General features: G+C 37.2%; 1 protein-coding gene across 1 annotated transcript; it reads right to left on the bottom strand.

Annotated features, from left to right (window-relative positions):
- Nucleotides 1–967: 967 nt before the first annotated feature.
- rbm38 (RNA binding motif protein 38) lies at nt 968–23,514 on the bottom strand. The gene is made up of 4 exons (XM_055046147.1): nt 22,756–23,514; nt 20,222–20,345; nt 17,294–17,348; nt 968–3,483 (listed from the first exon to the last, which is right to left on the bottom strand). Exons 1-4 carry the CDS (start codon nt 22,975–22,977, stop codon nt 3,132–3,134), a joined length of 753 nt encoding a protein of 250 aa, XP_054902122.1. The 5' UTR covers nt 22,978–23,514; the 3' UTR covers nt 968–3,131.
- Nucleotides 23,515–26,278: the final 2,764 nt, after the last annotated feature.

The raw sequence follows: 26,278 nt of genomic DNA, 5'->3' as shown, positions 1-26,278 counted from the left end.
GCCTTAGATAGTAAATAGAAGCACTCGGTGACCTCAAACAGAATAAAGACAAATAGAGGTGTTTATGGTGCACTATTTAGGAAAATGTGAAATGAATATTCAGAAAGCAAGGAGGCCTTTTTAACCGTAAAGCAGCTGCGATTTTGGGTCGATGCCACAAAATTCAGATGAAAATAATCTTCAGCTGGAAAAGGGCGTCAGTCAAAGCTCGTAAATTAAACAGTATTTCGAGTTTGATTTCAAACATTGACAAACCTTTTGTTTCTTTTAAATATTATGTTTGTCTGTGGTCTTGATAAATAATTTCTCAGGCAAATAACAGCCAGACCAATTTGGAAAATTAAAGAACATTTTTATAACGTTTACTGTACAAACGAGAGGTAACTCCCCAAAAATCAAATGAAAGGCTGTAAAGTTCTATAAAATTTAGGTTCAAAACAGAGACAAAATAGGTTAATATAATGGTTTTATATTTCCAGAGCTGTATAACATTTACAGCTCTGGAAAAGACCACTTTAAAAGATCAGTTTCTCTTGATTTTTCTTGTCATAGGTAGGCTAAATGTTTGAGTGAAATGAACATTGTTTTTTTATTCTGGAAACTACTGACAATATATCTCCCAAATTCCAAAGCAAAAATTAAATATTTATTTGCAGAAAATGAGAAATTGTCAAAATAACTAAAAAGATGCAGAGCTTTCAGACCTCAAATAATAATAAAACAAAAACAAGTTCATATTAATTTAGACACAGCAATACTACTGTTTTAACTCAGGAAGAGTTCAGGACTCAATATTTGGTGGGAAAACCAGGACGTTTTCAATAGGAATAGGTGCTTTGGTCTCTTAATTTCCAGAGCTGTACATCTGTAAGTTAATACAGAACTCAAGTTTAAATTTTTCAGCTGCTGCAACAGTTTCTGTAAATAACACTCATAGTTACCAGAGAACTAAGAAACCGAGAGCCACCCATTTCACACATTCATTTTTATTTTGCATATTTGTTTAAAATCTGACATATGGCTTGGTTTAGACCACTAACATTGGTGCCACAGTCTTCCACACCAGAAGACTCCTTTATCTTAGCTAAAGAACCTGACTATATAAAGTAGCAAAAAGAAAAAAAGAAAACTGGACAATGGTACAAGAGGCTGGATGAGAGCTCTGCAGCATGCTGCAACGCTCTGAGTCCCATTCACACATACAGACTACCAACATTCAAACACACATTTCAATGCCCTCCACATATATTGGCAAACCAATATCCTTACCAGATATTTTGACCAATTTCTTAGTGCACTTGAAAGCAAGAAACTGGAGCTTGTTTTAAGTCAATTATTCCTTAAATAGTTATACTTCGTGGACATTTTCACTTATAAAATGGAAAAAATGTATTTTTTCACTGGCAGATTATTTTATTTATAGCTGGTACTTTTTAAATGTAATATTCAGGAGTTATTAACAAAAGCTCCTATTTCTAGCTGAAAAGTTTCTTGTAAATTAGTCTTGTTTTATTAGAAGAGCACTAAGATTTCTGCACTAAAAACCAGACAAAAAATACTTTCTGCTTTTACAGTGTAATTAGTTACTTAATGATTCCAGACTACAAAAATACAAAGTCTTAGCAACTCCATTGGGTCTAATGTAAATATTGTATATCAGTACACTTGATATAAAACTAAACTAATTTACAAGTAATTTGCACCTAGATATGGGAGCTTGTTTTAAGATAATAATTCCTTAATATTGATGAAAAGTTCCAGTTCCACTGGCAGATTATTTCACTTATTATGGCAATTTCCCATATTAGATATGAAATAATCTGTCAATGGAGCAAGTACTTTTTCATCAATATTATGGAATTATTGACCTAAAAAAAGCTCCTAAAAAGTTACTTGTGAATTAGGTTTGTCTTATTTCAAGTGTACTAATATATTTGCACTAGAAATTAGACCAAAAATATTTTCAGCTCTTTCAGTTTTCTGGTGAAGTAAACCAGATTTTTTTATTTAAAACGCCCCAACACTTGAAAGAGCTAGTTATCTCATGCTTATAGCAAAGTTCCCTAGGCTTTTATGAGATAAACAGACCCCCAGCATCACACATCCGCCACCATGCTTAACATTGGTGCATTTTTACATATGAATAATTTAGGTTTTGCTTATTTAAATTATTGAAGCCATTTACTCGCCCTTCCTGTTTGGAGAGTGGCTAAGATATATTAATTCCTTTCTTGTGTCATATTTAACTCACAAGAAGTAGAATATGACTAAAAAGACACAGATCAGCTTAAAAAGAAATGTTAAAATACAAAAAAATTCTATATTATATAAAGATTATAGTAAATCTGGCACAATTATTTTTTCTGAATGTGGGATTTTTTCAACTTAATTTCTCTTGAGCGTCTTCATTTTTTTAAATGCTAATAGCTGTGGAGGGCAATAAAATGACAGAAACAAAAAAATGCGTCCAGAAGACAAAAGAAGTAAAAAGAATTATCTTATGAATGTTGTGTTTAAATCCTGACAGAGTTGTGCTCTGAGTAATGCTCTAGGAATAGAAAAACAACAAAAAATGAAATGCCAGTGTTGCCTACCTTGTACTTACTCATCCTTAGTAATCCTAATTGCATATTCTGTGAAGATGCTCAGGTTATAACCTCCTAGCAGTAGATAACAGGAACAAAGAGGGACTACAATAAACTTTGTTTTGTTTGTCGCTGAAAGGAGAGAGTATTAAAAATGATAAGTTGGGAGCAGAGAGAAATCGTCCTCACAAACAGAAAGGTAACCTTGAAGCAGAGGGAACAGGCCCCGTGTTTCAGAGAGAACCTGGCTCTCAGATTGGCTGAAGTCCAGAATTCAGTGCAGTACCTTTGGAGAAAATGCAGCTGCAGCAACATGGCAGACAGGTGGAATTCTATTTGTCTCTACTTTACGTTCCCTCCTGCCCATAAGAAGCATCTAAAAGATCCTGCCAGTTCTGGAAAACATTCACAGTGTGTGCTGACGACAACGCAGGATGATCATTATCTGTTACACCGAGGAAAGAGAGTTCACTCAAAAAGCCCTTTTTATAAACCCGGTCCAGACTCCAATCAGCAGAAGTGTTTTGATTGGCTGCTCAGGTCTGCTCACTGCATCCGGTCGGGCTGGTGGAGGGGGTAATGGAGGAAGGCCGGCGGCGTGGCGGACACGGCGGTCAGCGCGGCCAGGGGAGGATGGATGGCCGCTGGAGGGGTGGGAGGAGCGGTGAGCGCGGGCGTCGGCGTACCCGGGGAGAAGCTGTAGCTGAGGTAGCCTGTGGAGGGCGACGGCGAGGGGACGAAGGGGTACTGCTCCAGGCCCGATGGGGTGTAGGGGCTGTAGGCGGAGCCGTACTCCAGGTAAGGGGAGGTGAGGGCTGTGGCGGTGGGGCTCAGGTGGGACTGCAGCAGCAGGCTTGGCTGGAGGAACGCCTGGGGGAAGACGTACTGCTGGGTGAACCTGCAGGGACAGAGGAGCAGGTCAGAGCTGGGGGATGAACGAGGAAGGCTCTGAGGAAGATGATTACCGTCTGTTTTGAAAGTCAAACGGTTCTTCTACAGAATGATAGGTGACTGAAAAAATTGACAGCAAAACAAACAAAAAAAACAACAACCCATAACCTCTTAGATAACTAAAAATATATAGTTACATTAATGTATATTCACTGTAAAGCAAGATATCTTTCCTCCCAAAAGTCATTACAACCTATTCTTTAAAATAAAAAAACATATCTCTAATTTACAGTAAAATGCCACCAGAATATTACTGTATAAGTAAAGTAAGAATATTCCAAATTTATTGTATAAATGTGGTAAAATTCTGGCAACAACAGCAACCGGTATTTTACCTTAAATTAGAGATGTTTTTTAATTTTTTTTACAGTGCACAATAACACTTTGAAGACGTTGAATTAATGAGTTGCAATTCTTAATTTCCCTTTTGGATCAATAAAGTATTTTTGAATTTCCATACCAAGAATTGGGTTGGATTCGCTGCCATTTTTATTCTGAATTGAGAATTTTGAATCCTAAAAAGAGCAACGCAGCTCAGAAAGACAAAAACCATAACAGTTTATGTGCACAGAAATGTGACACACTTTACAATCTTCGCCTCAACTTTAGGATATAAGTGGATGTTAATATGTTTCTTCTAAATATGTTTGGGAATTTGTATTTTGTAAACAATCTGAGCTAAATGTTAAAAACTTTCCATTCGTTCTTCTGGAAGTATTTGTTTCTGTTTCTGCAATCTTTGCTTTTCTTGTTCTTCTTTTCCACAGAAAGTGACTCAGCGCTTCTTTGTTTTTCTCCTTCATGGACAGAGCCAGTAATGTTTTCTTTTTATTTGTCTTTCCTCTGTAAGGTGTTCCTTCCGGCGTGTTTTTGTGTCTTATTTCTAAACAATTGGTGCGTCATCTTCATGCACCCACGAGAAAATCTTTCTGGTTTAGTACTTCTGTGTTAAATTAAAAACTGTCTCTTCGCAACACTCAGTTTGCAGAATTACTTCACAGTTAATGGTTCAATGCAATTATCTTGGAATCACTAAATAAATTACTTTTTACCAACTGGAATTAAACAATAACTATACTGTAATTAAATCTAACTCTGACTGGATTGTAGTAAAATTAATACAACTATTTGATTGATATTCGCACCCAGATGGGTTCTACATATTCATAAATGTTGGTAGATACTGTATGGAAAGTCCTTTTCATTATATCTAAAACAATGGAGGCCTTTTCCTCCTCCCTTAATTGCGGTTCTCATCATTTGGTTTAAAATAGATATTCTCCCCTGAGTTTAAATTTAATTAGCACGCCAACTGAAAGAATGTCAAACAAATTCCAGCTTAATCCAAATGGAACATTTATACGTGCTTTTATACATTTCTGAATTGAATGTATGCTAGTTTCTGCACTCAGAGACAGAAAATGCAGCAGTAGCTGCTCTTTATGAGAACATCAACACTAAACAATGAGAGAAAAACTCTCTACTGTCCTCCTGTATTCACTCATGCCCTTGCCTGAGGCTGCCCACTTAACCTACACTGCCTCAGTTACATCTGGCAAAAGCAACAGCAATCATGTCAGAAGAATTAGGTTACACTGCGGAGTTAAAATGCTAACAGAAGAGCGAGGCTGTTCTCAACCCTTGCGTTTCCCTTTTCACGCCTGCAGACGTTCCTGCTGTCGTGGCTGTAAGTTCGTCATTGAATGGGAGCAGGTGAAAGGTGCTTACCCATACACACAGTCAGAGCAGCGATCAAGTGTGCTTTCACAACAAACACAGCGTCTCGGCCCGTTCTCACCGACTCTGCTGTGTTCACAACATACAGACGCACACCAGAATGCGCCTCTCATGAAGCCCGTAAAGTAATTCAACCAAAAATAACTCCAATTTTAACCCCTCTGACCCTGCTGGGTCCCAATCAAAAACCAACAAAAAGAAAATGTGTTTAATTTTGCTGATGTAAGTGAAGCAAAACAATACAAGACCAAAGGTAAAGTCATTATAAGCGCAAGAAGAGTCCAGTATCATGTTGGTCTGTGTGTGTTCGAGTTAAAAAGATGTCTAAAGTTCAACTTGTATTTGTTTCTAAACAGAGCAGAAGACATTTTTTCTTCAATGTTTGTTTTCTGTTTCTGCAAAAAGGAGAGATGGTGTATTAACAACCTTATTTGGGGCTTAAAGATATTCCTGAAGATAGTGTGATGGTTTACAGTGAAAAAACATTAACAATGACCTTAAAGGAGCAATTGCTACCACCTGCATACCTGGTATAATATTTTAGTAATTTTAGATCTCTTATTCTAGTACGAGAAATAATATTTACAAGTGGAAAAGAGGTGAAACAATAGCCAACAAAGCATTAGAAAGTGCAAAATAATAATCCCAAAGAGATTTAGTATGATAAATACCGATATGAGTGACAGTTCAATTAGAAAAACAAAACAAAACTTTAAAGCAGTATGTATTTGGTTCAAGACAAAAGCCTCTTTTCTCTCAAAAAACACCCATTTCCAAGTGTTGAGTGCAGTGAAAGACGGGCAATGAATTGAGTTTGTTTTGTAGCCTTAGGAGCTTCAAATGTTCCAGATTTGAGATGATAATGAACTCCTCTGAAGTGTTTTATAGTCAAAAGTGACATTGAGCTCAGTTCAAAATACTTTATCAATCCCAAAGGGAAAATGAATAAAATACAGATCATCTCTTTGACAGCTACAGCACAGCCCAAGTTGGGTCATGTAAGCAATGAAGCAATTTTGTATAAAAACTAAGAAAACAATTCCACCACAATGACATGAAAGACTTATAATGCAAAGCTTTTCCACTTTGAAGTTAGATTTAAATAATTCTGAACCTGCCTCTTTTTAGCTTTTTTTTTTGCCGACAAAATTCTTGACTCTTTGCCATCACCCTAATTGTTACAGACTTTAGCTGAGCCACTCCAAAATAAGCATATTACTTCAGGTCAGAAGACACATGTTGGTCGAACTAAAATGTTACTTTATAGCTAAATCTGCAAAGAAATTAGTAAATTCACAGCAAAAAGTCACGGTTTTACCAGGTATTTTTAGTTCCTAGTGGAGATCTCTTTACACACTTGAAATAAGACCAAACTAACTTCCAAGTAGCTTTTCAGCAGAATATGGGAGCTTTTTAAAAGTAAATAATCCCTTTAATATTGATTTTGAAAAGTACTTTTCCACTAGCAGGAACAAGACATTTTTCCAAAGTGAAATAATCTTCCAGTAGAGCTGGTACTTTAAAAAAGTATTGATGTAAAGGCTTAACCAACCGATTCTAATTTTAGGTTGGATCTGTGGATTACAATTTGGACAAATCCAGTGGTGGACACAGTACTCAAACAATGCAATTAAGAAAAAGTACAAATAAACAGACAAAAATGTACTCTAGTAAAAGTGAAAGCACCACATTAACATTTATAAGCTTTTGTGTTTGTACTCAGATGTTATAGTTTTTAGTATATTATATGAAATTTGTCCAAATTACAATCCACTAATCTGACCTAAAATCAGTTTTAGGAGGTTAAACCCTTATCTGTGCCTCTCTATTAAGATTTTATAATAGTTAGTTAAATACTTTGTTAAATACTCTTTAATTATCTGACTTTGTATTTAATACTTGAAAATGTTCAGTTAAAGATAAACACACTTAATTTGAATAAAATAGTGAATCTGTGCTGTTACATTGGCCATATTGAGCGGTTCAGACCTAAGAAGCTGCAAGCTAATGCCATCCAGCTACATGTGAAGTCAAAACAAAGCTCTTCCTTGTCCTCTCTGAATCCCGTCTCCCGGAGCAGAAGTGCAGTGTCATTGCCGCGGCTGCCCGCCCGCCCGCCCTTCAGCCTGACTGATCCGATGTGACAGCGTTATCGTAGGGAGGGAGCTTTGCCTCGCCTTGACTCGCCTCGCTTACTGCCCGGGCCTGACATCACTGCAGACTGTCAAACACACACTCACACACACACACGCTGAAGATGCAAGCACGCTCAGACTCATCACGTTCAGGGAGAGCAAACAGGCAAGACGGCAATACACATGTCTCAGGTTGTGTGTCGTTAGTTTAGTAGCTTAGAAGGAGATCTGTGTGTGTGTGTGTGTGTGTGTGTGTGTGTGTGTGTGTGTGTGTGTGTGTGTGTGTGTGTGTGTGTGTGTGTGTGTGTGGTGAATGAGTGGGGATTCAAGCATGGCAGGACTAATTGGCGCAGCTGCATGGGTGTACGCTCACTAACAGACTCATGAGAGCAGAATAACCTCCGCTGACTCCCATCTCCCTCCCCTCTCTGGACTTTACTCCCTCACAGCCATCTTCCACTAGAAAGCACTCCCCCTCACCGTCCGCGCTCCAACCAGGCATAGGATGAAAGAGACAGCAAACAATGACTACAGAGAATAAACGTGAAAACATCCGCTTATTCCTCTGTCTTTTTCCCTACGAAGGTCAGGGTTGCGTCTGAAGTGAAGGATCGGCAACGGTATCTCTCACGCCTTGAGCCAGCCGCACTTTTAAGCGCTCGCATGAGGGATTTGAGTCAGTCGAAGAGACGCACACTCATGACCCTCCGTCCTCATAGACACACAGGGGCTTGAGGGAGTGTGGGCCGGCGTCAGAGCCGGACGCTCGGTTCAGGCGCTTCTATCACCAATCCCTCTTTCAGTGAGTCAGAGAAAGCAGAAAACAACTGACGGGTTTCCTGGACAATATCACAACTCAGTCATGATGATTTCTGTGCGCCTTAGACTGCACTCTGAAGGGTATGTTACACAGTCGGTGTAATAAACGAGTGAGTAATAACCCCATGCCCCCAAAATTGCTCTTGATATCCTAAAAACCCAAATCTTAAGAAGCTGAAAGTGTTTTTTTAAGTATTTGTACAGGAGATCACGTTTTTATTGGTCAGAACTGATTATTTAGCTGATTTTTAGTTTGATCTCTGTAGTCTGATAACTCCAAAATTTGATGTTTTTGCAGTCAGTGTGTTCATAATATCAATGCTGAGATCAACAGGCTGAACTCAGTTAAGGCTTAAAGTTGAAATTCAATTAGGTTAGATCAGAAGTCTGCAACTTTTACAACGTAGAGAGACAGTTTTACTCATAGAACAGCCAAATAAAACTTTAGAACTGCAAATGCTACGACTTAAAAAAAAAAACAATCTTGAATTTCAGATAAATATCTGTTATAGGAAATTTTCTTTCAAATTTTAGGATTTAAAACAGAGATAGACAAAAATTTTGCAATTTCTTTCTGTGGAATGGAAAATAATGTATAAAATAAAAAGTACAAAGATTGCCAACTTAACTGCAAGAAAAACACATACTAGTCATACTTTCAGTGTCATTATTTATGAAATTCAATCCAAATATTGAGCTTCAAGCTCTGGAGCTGCAGGTTTCAGATCCGTTTGATAGCTAATGCACATTGATTTAAGAAGCAGCGTAAAAATAATCAGTATTCTGTAAAATGTTGAGACAGGTCTGCAGTTTATTCGTTCTGCAGAAAAGAAGGAGAGAGCAGCATTTGCAGCAGGTAATAGGAAGGCAAAGTTTCTCTGTTTAATCCTTTTGAAATTTTTAACTTATGCATGTATAGAACAAGTTGAATGTTTAAATACTGGTCATCTCTGGTAAGGATTTGTTTACCTAAGTAAAACAAGAACATTTATTTTTTATATCTGTTCTATCTGATAGGTTTAAGTACGTCATATATAACAGTCATTAAAGCTCAATGATGTTAAAATGGGCAGAGGAGACACACTGCCACAGTAAAAACGATCTGAACTGAGCGTGTTTATTTTATTTTTCATGCCTAGTCCAAACCAACACATGATGTTCAATGATGTTCATTGTGTTTTTCTTTTAAATGCGGCTGCAGTTTCCTTAGTGGTCATCTATAATAGGTTGAAACCCCAATGATTACCAGCTCCATCTAATCAGAGAGCGTTCCCCTCTCTGCTTCAAGTACATCAGTTATTCTAGTAATGACACAAGCAACTCAATATTTGGATGGAATCGGAAAAATGTCTCACAGACCTTCAATTTATATGAATCTGCCAGCAAGCTGTTGATTTCCATTCAGCTGCTCTGCCCAAAGGCCTGGGCTTTATACTAATGTCAGACAAAAACTATTGACTGGTCTATCATATATCTTCAAGGGCCTGAAACTGAAAAGACTTCTTCAAGTGCAGTGGAGCTGCGATGTTTAGCTGAAACAAAAAACGGACTGCAGAGCATCCAGAGCTGAAAAAAAAATGGATCTATACAACAAATACAATGAAACAGTTTTTAACCAACTTTAACTCTGTTTTGCATCAGTATCGCTTGTTTTAAACGCTGGTCACTAGAGCCAGCCCAAGATATTATGCGGCTGCTTAGGGCCCTCCAGGGCCACCAGGGGGCCCACAAGAGCAAAATGAAAACGAAGAAATGAATAATAAAATGTATTATTTTAACTACTTGAAAGTAACATCAGGATATGGCAATATCCATACATATATAATAAGTACATTTATACATAAATATATACGTATATATGCGTGTATGAATGTGTATATATAATACAAACTTTTTTATAGTTGCGAAATTAAAACTTACATTTAGTTTGTATAGATAATGAAAATTAAATGCAATTACATGACATAATAATTTTGATCAAATTTTTATAGTTATACATAAGAAATATTTGATACAAATATGATACAATACCTAGGTTGATTTGATTTAAATTAAAGTGTTTTTCTGCTGATGTTACTTCAAATATTTAAAACAATATATGACACTTAAATCCAAATTAAATTAACATACTTACTAACTGTAGTAGGTATTTTACACACTTAGAATAGCCGACCTGTTGCTATGGGGGCCCACCAAATGAAAATCTGCTTAGGGACCCAAAAAGGTTTGTGCCGGCCCTGTGCTGAGCTGTAAACTCTCTAGTTCCCCTTTGCTTTTCTCTCCCCCATTCCTGATCTGTATCTATCCTGCAGGCGCAGGATAGATACAGAATTCTTAAGTCAGCCTGAAATACTCAAATGAAACTTGCCTCAACGTATATCTTCAACGCTGCTCACATACATTCATTGCTCTGACAGGAAAATAGAAAAAAAAGAGGTGGAAGCTGAATGTAGCACTTTGACACACACTTCTCAGGAACAAAAGCTCAAAGCTGAACGACAACAGGAGCATTTTGAAAAGCTTTCCGCTGTGTTTTGACTGTCAGATTTTTTTCTCAGACTTTGTATTTTTTCATCCAACAGAAGGGCCTCCTCTAATTAGATCCCCAGCTGAGGGGAAAAAAAATCCACCGGAGGGTTTGCCATCTATCGCAAAACCCTGAACAAAGAGAAAATGATAACTTTAGATGAAGAGAAATAAGTGAAAGAAAAAGAGAGAACAATCAGGGTGTGACTGTGAAAAATAAGAGGAACTCTAAGCACTGGGGTTTTGGTATGAATATATAAAGTGAGCTCCAGCGTTGTGTCCCTCACCAGCTCTGGAGCTGTACTGAAGACTCTCGGCCGCAGGTGTGTGCTCCGAGTCTGTCACCCCATCCAGTTCCTCTGCTTCAACAGAAAATCCTCCCCCAGCTGCTCTCACACCACCTTAAACACATCTCACCACACATCCATCTCCTTCCTCTCTTAGTTTCTCTCAAGAATTAGAAACATTAAAAAAACCTGTTGAAAAAAAAAAGCAACTTTCTTTCTGCTAAGGAAATGCGTTAACTTCGTCTCTGCTGGCAGACGAGCGGGCCACCGCAGGCGACAGACGCACCCTCCCTCCAGTCGCTCCTTTCAACTGGAACCACCCAGATTCAGTTGTATCTCAGAGGCACATTTGGCATCGAGACATGCTCCATCTTCTTCAAACTTTGAGCAAATATGCAGAGGCAGCAAACAGAGCTGTGCCTTGTTTATCTTTGATATTTGCTGTACATACTCTGGGTGTTTGTCTGAGCAGACTGGTGGAAGAAAAGGGGTGAAAGCAACCAAATTCCTGCTGACACATTTAAATAGAGTTTATATTTATTGTGAAATTTATAGAAATAAATTTGATTAGCTAATGAAACTCCAGATATGTTTGTATCCTAAATCATCAGAGCAGATCAAATTCTTTGATTTCTCTTGAAAATTATATTTTCTTTGTTGTTACAACTAGGTCTGTCACAATAAGCAATACATCAATTGGTTGTGTGATAAATTAAAACAAATTTAATCGTTTCTATCTGCATGATTTATCGTTTTTCTACTTTTTCAGATCACAAAAGTCTTCAGTTTTGGTCTCAAATAGCTCTTTTTTAAAGGTCAATTTTGTTTACAAACACTTCATATTCATATTTCTTTATTTATTTTGGATATTTGAAATGTCTTCAGGTTCCAGTGTTGAATGTTCATCAGAATTTAAAGTTTATTGATTTCTGTGAACATGTTCTTGCATTATTAAGCTTGAAAATGGTCTCAAAACAATATTATCGTTTATTGCAATAACTTCTGAGACAAAATTAGTTTTTATTAGTTACAGCTCAAAAAGTGTCTTTTTAATAAAAATGCACCAATGGACCAGCCAAAGCCTGTTTGTCATCCTGTATGTGTAATTAACAGAAAACAAATTATTTCCCTGCTAATTTCCTAACCCCTGTACTGTCCTAAAATTTATTATCTACACCTCTTTGTTTAAAAAAAATGTGAACATACAAAACAATAAGTCTATAAAATGGGTGAATCTGGTGGAATACTGTAAAAATGCCCAAAATCGCTGCTTTTATCCAAAATGAAAAGCAGACATTACAGAAGTTTATACTCTAAAGGCAGAGGCTAAAAATAGTGTAAGTCAATTGGATGATTCTGGCAATAAAACTGTTTTGCTTTTTTGTTGTCAGCACTGCTTAGCTTGAACCTTTAGCTCTTTTTTTTTTTTTTACTTTTGCCTCTCATAAAACCCCCAACATGTTGCCAACAAAAGCTGCGAATTGACTGCAGTCATACTGATCATGTCAAAGACAAACACGGCCTCAGAGCAAAAACATCTGAGCTCAGACAGATGTGACCTTTGCACATGCAGGACAAAAAGATATTTATTTATTTATTATGTCACAGGTTTCAGGATTCTTTCATACCATATTTAAACATAAATTCAAAGTGAAAGTTGAAATCTACTTAATTGAATTTAAAACATCAACATTCGCTCATGTCTCCTTCCATCGGTTTAGCTCTAAAATAACCATTGACTTCCTACATTTATAACACACCATGTAAAGTGACAGTATTAAATCTAAATTGACAAATTATTGTTTTTCTTTTTTTAAAGCACAATACCTCATGCAGCTGTGCAGCACCAACACCTCTTGAGGTTACCAATGTCGCAAGCTCTGGTCTCACTTCTTGTTTCACAACAGATAAATAAACTACAGTGAACCACAAACTGTTGGATGTCTATTTCAGAGATTTGTGTTTTAAAATGAAAGAAAACATGCAAATATTAGAACTGTTATCTGATTAAATGGGGACTCCGCTCACTTTCACAACACTGATCAATTTTACAGAAGCTGAGGAAAAGAAAAAGTAGTTATCCTGCTGGGCTACATGAAGAAAATCTGATCACCTCCAATCAAATCAAAATAAATGAAAAGACCAACAACAAGAAAAATACAGAACTTATTAACTAATACATAAGCAATCAATTATAAAAGAAATTAACAAATCTAGAATCAGAAATATTTTCCTGAAATTATTCAATGGCATCTATTTTAAGATCAGTTTTTCACTTTGGATTCAGTAAAAAAAAAAAAAACAATAGAGCTATAATAATGAACATGATAACATTTGGTTGAGTAATCATTTCAAAATAAAGCTCAAGAAGTATGTCTGGATAATCCCCAACCGAATTACAATTAACAAATGAGATGAGATACAGAAACAGAAACTAAATTCTCAAATTCTTAGATTCTTATAGTCTTACTCTCATTTCCGTTTAAAGGACATACACCATCCTGCTCACAACTTTACTTTTTTTTTTTAACTGTGTACAGGCTTATATCTTAATTATATTCACTTCTAGGTCTGAAATCTAGAAATATGTGAATGAAGAGTGATTAGAGACTTATCAAACCAGCACACTGCATTTAAAAGTTTTTTGTGGTGAGACTACTCTACCTGAATGACCACTTATTACAAAAATTGTAACTTTATTTCAGGTCAGACGTCAAAAAGTTTACTCCAGTTCTGACCAACAACGTAACTCCGAAGCAACAGCAACTCCACATCTCTAGATATTTACGTTACATAATTGTGTTTCACTTTAAACTTAAGGGCTAGATGCCAAATCATAGATAGTTTTTCTCTGCAGACAGTGTTTTGATTAAATAAAATATACACCAAAAGGTTCCACATTCTGTGTTGATCACTTGGAGATCTTGATGACTCGTAGGTGAGGAACCTCAGCTGAGAAAGAAAGACCATGCAATCCAATCCACCCTGGCTTTATTTATAAAGCACTTTAAATTAATACACGTTAAGTAAAATGACAGAACTACAACAATGAATGCTTTAAAAATGACATACAACCAGTCATGCAATTAAAAACTAAGCTAAAATAAACACAAACTAACATAAACATCCTGTGGGGTGTAGCAGACAGCTATGTAGCCACAGTTGGTCATTATCCATTTTAAGAGCTGCCACAGTAAGAGTGATGCCTCCTCTAAGCTGGTGATTTGTTTTTGGGACAACAACCCCAGAAAACCCTGAAGAGCTGAAATGAACTACATGAACTACTAATTCTATCAAAAAAGCACAAAAGTAATGTTTTTTTCATGAGAACACTACATAAAAAATTGTTTTAGCAATGAGCAAACCACTTCTAGTTACTAATCTCACAGACAGATCATTGCCTCTCTTGCTAATGCTAGCTGAACATGCCAAAACTTGTTTTTCATTCATGATTTCCCCGCCGTCCTTCATAACAGCTAAGATGTCAGATACATGGAAGCACACACAAGCACCTGAAAGACAGTCCAAAATTATACTACCGCTTCTCTGCTTGTCACCCATTCAACTTTGTAGCTTCATCAATGCATTTTTCCAAAAGAGCTTCCGAATGATGCGACATAATCTGGCGCCCATGGGTGCACACTCTGTGGAAGTAATGTCATCGGACTTTCTCTCATGCAGTAGAAATGTCTATCTACTTATTCAATTCAGTTTTTAACACAATTGTCCAGCTGTTAGAGAAATAAAGTTAAATCAAAACAAAAATCTCTACTTAATAATAAATATTAGCTTAAAAGATTAACGTTAAAAGCAAAATGTTCACTTTATTTCGACATAAAAAAACTTGTGCTTAACTTAAATTTTTTTTTTTAAGTTAAAAGCAAATCCACGTATTTGATCAATTATTTAGACGCTGTAGGAAAAGAATCCAAATGCTTGAACTAGGGGTGTTTCTGTGTCTTGTCTGCGTTTGCCTCACGTCTGTGTCTGTTAGTTTTATCGTACCAGGAAATGTTTGTTGCCTGCTTTGTTTCCATCTGCGAGGTGTCAAACCGCGAGTCTTCCTGGAAGCATAGATTAAAAGACCAAACCCCCCCCGCTGTGTTTCAAATGTCTGCCCTCGTTCTGGAAGATTTTCTACCACACCTCATCTCATCACTCATTCATAGGCTCATCTGGGTCAGCTTAAGCTCCCTCATCCCTCATTCACAAATTGAGGGCTGCAATATTAATAGCGCTCGCAACAGTTTTGGTTTTTAATGGGCTTTTTTGTAGCTGCAGCATGTCGGGCTCTGGGAAACCGGAAAGGGAGATATTTTTTCAAATAATTGAAAACTAAAATATTCAGGTATCGAAAGCATCTTTCTTTATTAACTAAAGAACAACTAACCCTATGAAAACAGTTGATGAGAATCAAAATGTATCCTGATCTAAGATCACTTCAGACATTGAGTCAAAACAATGACTGTCATAATGGTTCTGTTGCCATCATGACAAGTGTTTGGATGCAGCTGCGACGGCTTCTGAAAATATTAGACACTTTCATTTAAACTTATTATTATTTATTTATTTTAGCTATTTGTCATGCTTTTTATTTATTACTTTATGTATTTTATTTAATATTATTAGAGCCTTTCAACACGATTTCACTTTTTAAATGTGCAGGTAAATGACAATAAAGCCTGACTATGTTTACGATTACAAATGAACTGATGGATGCCATCTGTACAAAGGTATTAGTCCAGAGAAAAGCACAAAAAGTTCAACAGTATTATTTATGAACTATGACACAGCGTAATCAGTGATTAGAGAACGTGTCGGATGACTAAAACGTTATGAAAAACTGGAAATTTCATAAAAACGATTCAAAAGATGAGCTTGAAACTGGTCAGGGAAGGTACCAAGAGGCTGACAGCAACACTGAAGAAGGATTCAGTTCTCAAGAGAAATCTCAAATCTTAAACATCCGGGTCCAATGGTTGAATCTTCCGAAAGCCTGACTGGAGAATGCTTTCTGGTCTGATGAAACCAACCCTTGTTTTGTGCAATAATGTTTGGCATTAAAACAAACCTGTTATCATCAAGAGAACATGTACACTGTGTTAAGAAGTAAATTTGCCCTTGCTGCAGTCTGTTGTTTCATATTTTTTTCATCTGTTTGTGTCTTTTGCACCTGAATTTCAACAAATTTCAAATAATCCTCTGTCTAAATTTATTTTAAGTGAATTTTTATTAATTAGATGATTGCAGCACCCTTTATGAAATTCACATCCTAATACCATTATTTATTTTTTTATGGCATAGATCATATGTCCATAAACCTCCTTCTATAACTCCCAACCAATGAAAATACAGAAAATCATCAAAGCTACGTTAATCAACTAACTCACGCAACGCAATCTTTCTTTGGTTACCCAGCTACAACTTGTTGAGTCACTTGTGCAGCAGCAGTTTAATAGATGCTTAAAAACAAAAACAACAAAGAAGAATAGCTGGAAAAGAAACTGTGGCTGAAAGAGGAAAGGTCAAGTCTCCAGTTTGGCAGCATTTCAATTATTTCAAATAAAAAACTAATCAATAATTATCAATATTGGCTGATATGAAACCCTTATACTGTGATATGTTTTTCGACCATATCGTCCAGCGCTAGCACATCTACAAAACCACAACTAATACCAAAACTGTGCTTTATTTTCAAAAACAAAAGCCACAGTAAATATTAGCATGGTAGCATATGTAGCTTAATGTTTTCCTTATTACTGCCTGCAGTATGATGCTACTTCTGTTGAATAAAGATATTTAGAGGTTGTCTGTGTCTAAGCCTCTTTTCTGTGTTTCTTTCTGCCTCAGAAGACAAGTTTTAATATCAATAACTGCACATCACTTGAAGAGGAGTGTGTGTACGATGGGAAAAAGAGGAGGGAGTTTAACTAAATTCCTCTCAGCTTCAGTGAAGCTCAGATAATGCGTGTGTGAAATTCAGAATTGAGCTTCTCACGCATTTAATGGACCAGAAAGAGAAGCAGACAGAGGATGCATCCAGTTCAAGAGTATATTTATAGACACAGTCCTCTATAGGCGATTTAGAGTTTATACAGACATCATTTATTTTGAGTGTTTATTTTCTCCAGCACTGCAGGGTCACAGTATCCAAAACCCAAGCCACAGCAGGATGCTGGGATCCAAATGTCACGAATCAGAGAGAGAGAGAGAGAGAGGTGGAAACAGCCTTATTGATTGTTCTGTGTCTTACCCATATTGCCTCTGAGCCCACGTAGGAAGGACTTGGTGAACTCCAGCTGAAAGAGCTGCACAGGAAGACAAGGAGAAAGACAGAGGGGACGTTTTATAGCTTCTGGTAGCACAGATATCCAGAGTGAGACCTGCTTTTCTTCCATGAAGTGTTTCTGTTTGTTTCGCTCAGATATTAGCATGCTCATAATGGTATCACAGACTGTTACACCCTCAACATTTACTGTCACACAAATGGAGTTGCACAACATTCTCTGACAAACATCTGTGACATTATTGCCTCTAGACTTTATAAGGAATCAATTGGGGATGAGTAAGAAAGGAGAAAGTTGTCCTCCTCCTCTGCTCCTCCTCTGCAACTTGTTTTCTTCATTCCTCCGTTAATCCGTTTGTCTTTACCATGCTTGTAAGACTTCACCATTTCTTTTGTTCAAACATATACTTACGCGCACGTTTTCGTTCTTTGGGAGGACAAAGACAAGACAGACATGCTGTTATTTCTTTCCCATAACGGTCCCATCCCCTCTTTCTCGAGGCATTGTCTGCCTCTCTGAAACACAATAACAAAATACCAAGCGCTGCCATCTCCCTTCAGCTGCATGCTTGGGGAGTTGCGTTGCAGTGCCGGGCCCCCTCCACACAATTCAAGCGCCTCTCCCCAGCTGCATGCTTTTTTGCCTCCGCAACACTATTTGTCAATCACACCTACGCTTGACTGTTTTCAAGCCATTTTTTTTTTTTTTTTTTTTTTTAAAGAAGCAGCGAAGGAAAGAGGTTCTCAAGGTCAGACCTCAGAGGGAAGGCATGCAGCATGTGCAGTGGTGGAGAGGGGGAAAAAAATGGCGTCAGGAAAGCTGACGCAAAACCAAATGTAAGGGTGGAGATGAGCTGATATATTCAGCTGAGTGACAAGCATACCTGTGGTTTACCAAGTTTTATCCACCTAACCTAAATATACACAGATTCTAATAGGGATGGGCGAAATGGCTTGAAAATTATTATTATTATTTTTTTCACAGATTCAATTTCCAATTTTAATCCAGTTTTCTCCTCTCGCTTTCTTTTCTAAAAAAGAAATTACAAATGACAGAAAATACTTTGAAAAAGTGGCTTTTATCTCAATCATCCCTTCTGTGAGTTGTACCGCAATGTGCTAGGGACTGACTATGAGACTTTTTATTCATTTACAACGATATAATCATAATATTAGTACAATAAAGATGCAATTATAACTGAAAAATATCTCAAAATTACAACAAAAATGTGTTTTAGTGAGGAAAAAAGCTTTGACAAAGGTAGCAGGATTTGGTGTAAACAGCTCAGTTCATGGAATTCAATCTTGGAAACAGAGTTGTTTGCAAAATTGTCTCTGTTACAGAAAATAATTTTATGTGTTAAAAGATTAAGTATTTCTGTAAAGTACTAAAAACTTATACCAATGAATAATTTCACAAGATGCTCAACATTCCTCTTTTTTGTGTTGGAGTTTTCATAAAATTACTACTTTCTTCTTCTGATATTACAACTGTATTATTGTAATATTATGACCTTTTTCTTCAAATTAAAATAAATAAATCTTAGCCTGACCCTTATATTCTGTCATTAATTCAAACTCCAAGAGACTAAAACATGCTTGTCAAACAAGATGGTGGCTCTGGACGGGCTGACATCACTCTAAACTGTGGGGAAAAAATACAGAAAAGCCAAATATTTGATCAAGTGATGTGTTAAGAAGGTGAATTGAGAAAAATATTGGACAATACTGGAAGGAAGAAAACTGTTTGAAGCTGCAAAAGACCTCAGGCTGAGGCGGAGGTTCCAGCAGAACAAGAAACCCACACACAAAGCCAGAGCGACAATAGGAGAGTTTAGATCAAAGCACATTACGATATCAGAATGACTCAATCAAAGTGCAGACATGAATCCAACTGAGCATCTGTGGTAAGTCTGGAAAACCGATGCCATACTTGCTCCATCCAATCTCACCAAGCTTTAGTTATTTTGAAAAGAAGAATCTTCCCATCATTTCAGCCTCCGCAGTCGGACTCTGCAAACCGAGGGGCCAGAAATGCAAGTGGCCCTTTGAATCTTCCACAGTGACTCTTAAAAACTTTCCCTGAAAATGATAAAGAACCAACTAATGTTTTTTATTTTTAGATATAACAGCAAACGCAGGTTTTCAGTAGTTTTTGTCATTGAATATTTACTTTAAATTATTCCATCATAATTCGTGTTACTTTTCTTTATCTTTAGGTCAAGAAGTATCTGGGTTTTTTTTAAAATATTTTCTTTATATTTTATATTTACAAATATCAGCATCCGACAGAAAATAGCTGTATTTTCCCTTTCTTCTAACTATGCAGATAAATGAAAATGCCACCACTCTTGTACAGGTTTGGTATTCAAAAGCAAAGAGAAGCTAATAAATATGATCCGATATAATAGCATAAAAGGGACAGTGAGGGGTTTTAATGCATACATGATGTTACAATCTTATGCCAGAGAAAAAAGGTGCAAAACTTTGTCTAAATTCTCAGGTTGATATGGAGGCAAAAAACCAATTTTAAAACCAATGTTATGTTTTTATGTGTGAAAATAAGAATATTGTTTGTATGATCTTGTGAACCCTTTTATATAGAGGAATTGTGAAGATGAATATTCATATTAATCAGCTTAAATCTCTTATCCTTGCCAATGTATCCTAAATATTTCTCAATCAGCATGAATTTAATAAACTAACTTGATCAAATATATGTTTATATATATTAAACAAGCTGAAATTTACCAATACACTTCTGTCACAAATCAGTCCTGCTTTCATTAGGGTACTGTCTGTTTTTTAAATGATCATCATTGTATAAAAAACGTTGATACTTGTTATATATTTGCACCAGCAGCTGAAATGAGGCGTATTCAGCTGTAATCTTACTTGTTTGTGAGCTGCGAGGCTTTGCTCCCAGGTATGCCAGATTCACGTTGGCCTTCCTGCCGTCAATGATGGGGTTCGGGTCTTTGCACGCCCGCTCTGCTGCTGCCCTGTCCACCATGGTCACCTGCAAACAACAATGCTGATTAATATCTGTTCAGGAAACTCTCTAAAGCCACATGCTGGAGACTAAAGGGGGCCTGTGACCTTTCTGCAAATACATTTTATATCAGGGGTTTCCAATATGAGGTCATCATATTGATGATGACCTCATACTGGTCATCATTTGCACCGATATTTAGATCGGTGCAAATGGAGCTTATGCAGATAAAAACTTTCTATACATACATTTTTCAAAGTCTTATTTTTTTTACTAATCATGTTTTTTTACTTTCATTTTTAATATTATCAAAGTGGAAAATGTTTTTATTTTTTGTTGCTGAGATTAGACTAAAAGAAATATTTTCAAGACCAAAAAGATATGAAACAAAAAGTTAGAAACCTTCACTCCAGTTGTTAATTAAATAAGCTGCAATAAATGATTCTTTCCTACTTTGTTTCATAAAAATATTGCATGTTCCATAAAAAGCGAAGATTGATGATCATAAAAAACAAAGATTGACGATTAAACAATTTTGCATTTACATTGCAGCAAAGGATGACCCAACCAAGTGCTTTCAATTAGGTTATTTTTGTTCACAGTGCAAAACAATTGGACATCCATGGTTTAGATCAAACAACATCAATGAGATAGTATGTCCATACTAATGAGAATATTTGGCAGAACTTCCTAATGATTATCACAGACAATTTCAATCTAATATGACTCAGATTGAGGAATTTTTCAAAGAAAGATAGGCACAAATATCCGTAAAAGACTTGGAGCTGTACTTACATTAAAGGTGCTTCTATGAAGCATGAGCTGAATACAAATACATGCCACACTTTAAAGATTTTTATTGAAAGTGAAAGTGTTTGAATCATTTGCATCAGTTGGTAAATATGTGTTGACACTGAAGTTGTGGTTACAACCAATAGAAAACGTTTTACAACCGCTGGACTCTTATCTGTTCAGAAAATCATTCCGTCTCTCTTTCTTTTGGTTTTTGTGTAAAAGCAAAACAGGACCCCCTTTCTGCCTGATGAGAGGAGGAAACTGCATTTTTAGGCCAGGCGTCGGGTCCGGCGTGGGCTGATCTGTGGTGTGTAGGAGACTGAGATACTGGAATCTACCTTGAGGGAGCGAGCTGAGGAGGGAACAGATGGAAGCTGGGCGAGCCGATGAAGGTTAACAAACACCCACAGAGCTGCTACTCTTCATATTCAAGGTAAACCACAGCTGCAGATAACTCTACCACCACAAAGTGGGGCAGTGAAACTAAAAACATACCAGCATTTGGTTTTTCAGATCATTTCACTGGGGCAGTATTATGTGTTTTCCATTTTATAGCACAATCATGTAATTATGATACCTTCAGTTGTTATAAAAATCCTCTATATTTCAAACGTGACTTACTGTGATCCAGTTATAAAGTCAGCATGAGATTCAAAGACAAACATCCCAATTCAACCGTATGATTATTAGATGAGCACTATTATGCAATTGCTTGACACTTGCTATCATTTTACAGCACAATCAAGTAATTATGCTTCCTTTTGTTGTTTTAAAAATGCTTTATATATCAAACATGACTTAAAATAAATTTTACTTGAAATGAGATCTGTCTCTTTAAGAAGCTCCTGCTCTTTCCACCAATATTCCTCCATTAGCTTTTGACAACATTTTTGCACTGATAAGTAGTTTCTATAACAGTTCCACCGGTGTTTGCTGACTGCTGCTGCCGCTAGTCTGGAGGAGCTGAAACCTCCAGGAGATTCAGGGTTTTCTCAAGCAATCATAAACAAATAAAAGCAACACTCCAAGTTGAGGGAATAACATTTCAGCATGATATAAAGCCTCCCAAAAAAGTACATTTCACACAATACTGCTCCTTTAAGATACAAATTATTAGCCCAACCGAGAGAAAGTCCAATACCTACAACTGCTTCTCATCTTTAATCACTTTCAGAAACTCACAAACATCCACATCTGGCAGAAAGAGAGAGAAGAGGGGTGGAGGAGGACGAGGAGGAAGTCATAATGAAACTACAGCAGCCTTATCTCGCACAGCCAACCGACATGTCACACCTCTGAGACTGAAGACTCCCTCCTCCCTCCTGAGACAGCTGCCCACAGCTGCAGCTGCTTGTTACAAAGCGGAGTGTTTTTGCAGCTTATTTGTAGTTCAGGAGGACGGAGATAATTAATGACACACTTTCAGGCAATAACCTACTCCTCATGCCGCCAGCATGTGACCGCCAGCATCTGACACGCTGCATGCGGCTGTTGCTTAAACAAAGTGGCAGTGTGTGTGCTTGTGTGTGTGTGGAGGAGGCCCTGACAGGAGCTGAGATACTATTTAAGAAATCATTTTGCAGTCAGCAAAGTGAATCCGCGTCATTTTTATACCGGCTGAAAGCAGATTTTATCAACTCACAAAGCCGTATCCTCTGGATTTCCCCGTCTGCTTGTCCGTGATCACCACAGCCTCGTCGATGTCCCCGAAAGTCTCGAAATATTTCCGAAGTGAGGCGTCGCTGGTGTGGTAGGGAAGCCCGCCGACGAAGATCTTGGTGTAAGTTGTGTCCTTTTCCATGGTGGGGGGCATTATTTCTAGCGGGACCCCGAGCAGCTGACCCAGAAACTGCGGCGAACTCATAAAGCTCGGTGGAAAACCCAAAACTAAGCAGCGAGACGAGAGGAAAGGAAGGATAACTTCGCACGAACCTCCTATAATATTAATATTAACGGTGAGGAGGGTAAAACCGCGTCCATGCTTCAGCTTCGCTCGGAGTTTGTTGGGAAATGCGGCTCAAGCGGACAGGTGCTTCCAAACCTCCCGTCCTGGAGGAAAGGGGGGGAAAAAATAAATAGATAAATCCCATGCAAAGTCTTTAAGCTCCGGTGGACTCTCGCGGCGCTTTCCTTCTCTCCGCTTCTGGTCCAATCGACAGGCGGTGCGTCTGTTCCCGTCCGAGCATCCCGCCCTCAGCTCCACCCTGCCTCCGCTGCACGCGCACAAAGGAAACCCCCACCCCACTGAAACCATAACACGGAACTGTTGAACACTTCGATAGAGAGTTATCACAATACATGTTCACTAGATGAACCCAACAACTCACCTGATTTAATAAGCATTTAGCAGAATATATATATTATTTATGTGATGTAACGTTACTTATTGACTGCTTTTGCAGGAAAAAATGCACAACAGTTTTTTTTTCTGCCATTGTCAATTTTTTTTTTTTGTGTGGACATTTTCTGTACAGGATGATTGATATAACAAGACCTACAATTCATTTATTAAAAGAGCGGGGTAGATTTTGTATTTTCCAGGCAGCGACATTTTACAGCACAACTATGTTTCCTTCAGTTGTTAAAAAAAATGCTGTGAAAATCAAACATGTCTTAAAAGAAACTTGAAATTGGATTTATGTCTCTTTATGAAGCTTCTTCTCTGTCCAACACTTCACCTTCAGCACAAAATCACAACAACGTTCCTCCATTATGTCATTTACCGTCGTTCTTACCAGCGTTGCACTGAGAAGTTGCTCATATAATGAGCTCTGAATACTCTCCATTCCAAAAGGTGTTTGCTAATTGCTGCTGCCGCTAGTCTGGAGGAGCTGAGTGAGAAGAGGCTTGGCTGGAGACCACAGGTCTAAGAAGGAGCTAATGCTAATAGCAGAATTTCAATGATTCCTCAGAATCCACGCAATACTCCAGATATGGTCTTGATGAGGGAATAACAGTATAACATGACGTAAGGTAAAAGAAAAAATGTCCATAATGAACTGGGTCTACCTTCCTATTCTGGTAACACATTGCTGTGGGATGCCGTTCCATTGCTTAACCAGTATTAGTCTCAATTCTGTCAATGTGAACTTAAGTCAAAATGGGATGGATTAAATGTGAACAAACTTCATTAGACGAACAAACAAATCAACCAAACACAAATTTCCATACTTTTTATGTGAAGTATTTTTGAAGCACTGGAAATATTTTGCAAAGATAAACACATTTCAAATCCTCAATGCAATGAAAAGATGAAGAAACCAGAGAAAATTGGCATTGCTGAAAAAGATGTGTATAAACATTTTAATCGACCATTATTCCTGAGACATGGTGACTCCAAAAACCTACTTTTTGGACATATGGACCCGAAGGTAGGTAAATTTTGAGTCTGAGGAATAATTTCTTTAGCAGGAGAAACATTCAAGATTTTAAATGTGGATTCTGTGTTTTCAGTTTAGACATTTTTTTATGTGGCATCTTCTTTAGAGACTTTGAAATAAACACTCTTACAAAGTTCCCAGTGAGTCATCTGAACAGCCTTTTGCATGTTTCTGTATAGATTTACTTTGAATGATAAACTCCAAGTGTTTAAAGCTGGAAGGCCTCCTTACCATAAGCCTAATCTGTAATTACCTCCACATATTCTGACATTTTTATGAATAACAATATAAGCCAGAATAAAAGTATGATGGCAAAAATAAAAGAAGAAATTCATCACATTTTTGGTAACTGAGGATAAGTTTTAAACACAGACGATTAAATGTTTAGATTAAATCATAAGGTGCAAACAGCTTTTCTTTAATGTGGTGCATATTTATGCAATCAGACTGTTGCAGCTTCTTTAATTTTATTGTTATTTCAAACAGGTTTGTTTGATTTTTATGTGAATTGAACAGCATATGTGTAACACAGAAGAAGGGTGATTTACAGTACAAAAACTCCAACAAACTAATTTAACACTTTTGATCTGTATAGAATTACAACAAAGGTTTAAATTGGTCTTTTATCAAGGGCAGTGCTTGAGTGAATGAGTATCAGATGTCAGCCTTTGATATAAAGATAGTCTGTATTTTAGAAAACTACTTCAAAAGTGGTAGAGCTATCAGAGTGTTTATAAAAAATTAAAAATACAGCAGCTTCTGAACATCGTGTCTGGCTTTTAGGAGTTTTAGAAGTCCTTGAAGAGTAGTGTTAGATCCTTTAAGGGGGGGAAATACAAGAAAGGCGAGCGGGTCTCACATGTAGGAGGGACAGGAAATGAGGAGATGAAAGTGAGGCTGTAGACAACAACATGGACAATGACTCAGACTTTTTTCACACTCTCATCCCCTTCACATGTTGATAGCCCCTCATCCACTTAAACACACTCATGGTCCCTTTTAATCCTGGCCAAGATGACCTTTTTCTTGCAGTTTTTGCCTCCTAAAAGAAATGGTTACAAAAGTTACAGGCTCATCGAGGACTACACTGTAAAAACCATACAATCTCACCAACAATTTTTGATCCAGCTTCTAGTTCAAATATCTTAGTATGCTTTAAATAAGACAAAACTAACTTGCTTGTTTTAAAGGTGACACATTAAGCTTCCTTGAGCAAGTTGGGATAGGCGCATACAAAACATGTTCACTACGTTTTTGAACAAAATCATTCTTAGATGAGATTTTAGTCTGGTCACTTCTTCCTCTTTTTGTGCTCCTTCCAGAATGAAATGCTTTAGGACCTCTTGTTACTTTAAAGACAAATGTGCTGGCTACACGCCCACAAATTCAACGTCTGGACTCGCACTTGAAAATAGCTGCAAATTTATTATTTTGCTATACATACAGCCATACTACATTGAAAAGCAGAAACAGAATCTCCTGCACAACCAACAGGAATGCAGCAAGTGACTTCTGGATGGAAAGTCAACAAAAAAGCTCTTCTCTTTTCCAGCAGCCATTGTACAGTGTTTACAGCTGACCAAAAGGATGCCAACTTAGGTTGTTTAAAGTATCACTGCCTTAAAAAAAAGCTTGTATTGTTATTTTATTGCTGAAAAGTTACTTGTGAGCTAACTTTGTCTTATTTCAAGTGAACTAAGATATTTGCAGTAGGAACAAGACCAAAAATTTTTGGTAAGATTTTGTGGTTTTTGGGGGTGGAAAAAAAAAATCACACCAGACACA

This window comes from Poeciliopsis prolifica, unplaced genomic scaffold, assembly GCF_027474105.1.
Source record: "Poeciliopsis prolifica strain line A6 unplaced genomic scaffold, Auburn_PproV2 SCAFFOLD023, whole genome shotgun sequence".
In the NCBI taxonomy this organism is placed as follows: domain Eukaryota; kingdom Metazoa; phylum Chordata; class Actinopteri; order Cyprinodontiformes; family Poeciliidae; genus Poeciliopsis; species Poeciliopsis prolifica.
This window is presented reverse-complemented; position numbering and strand designations above follow the sequence as displayed.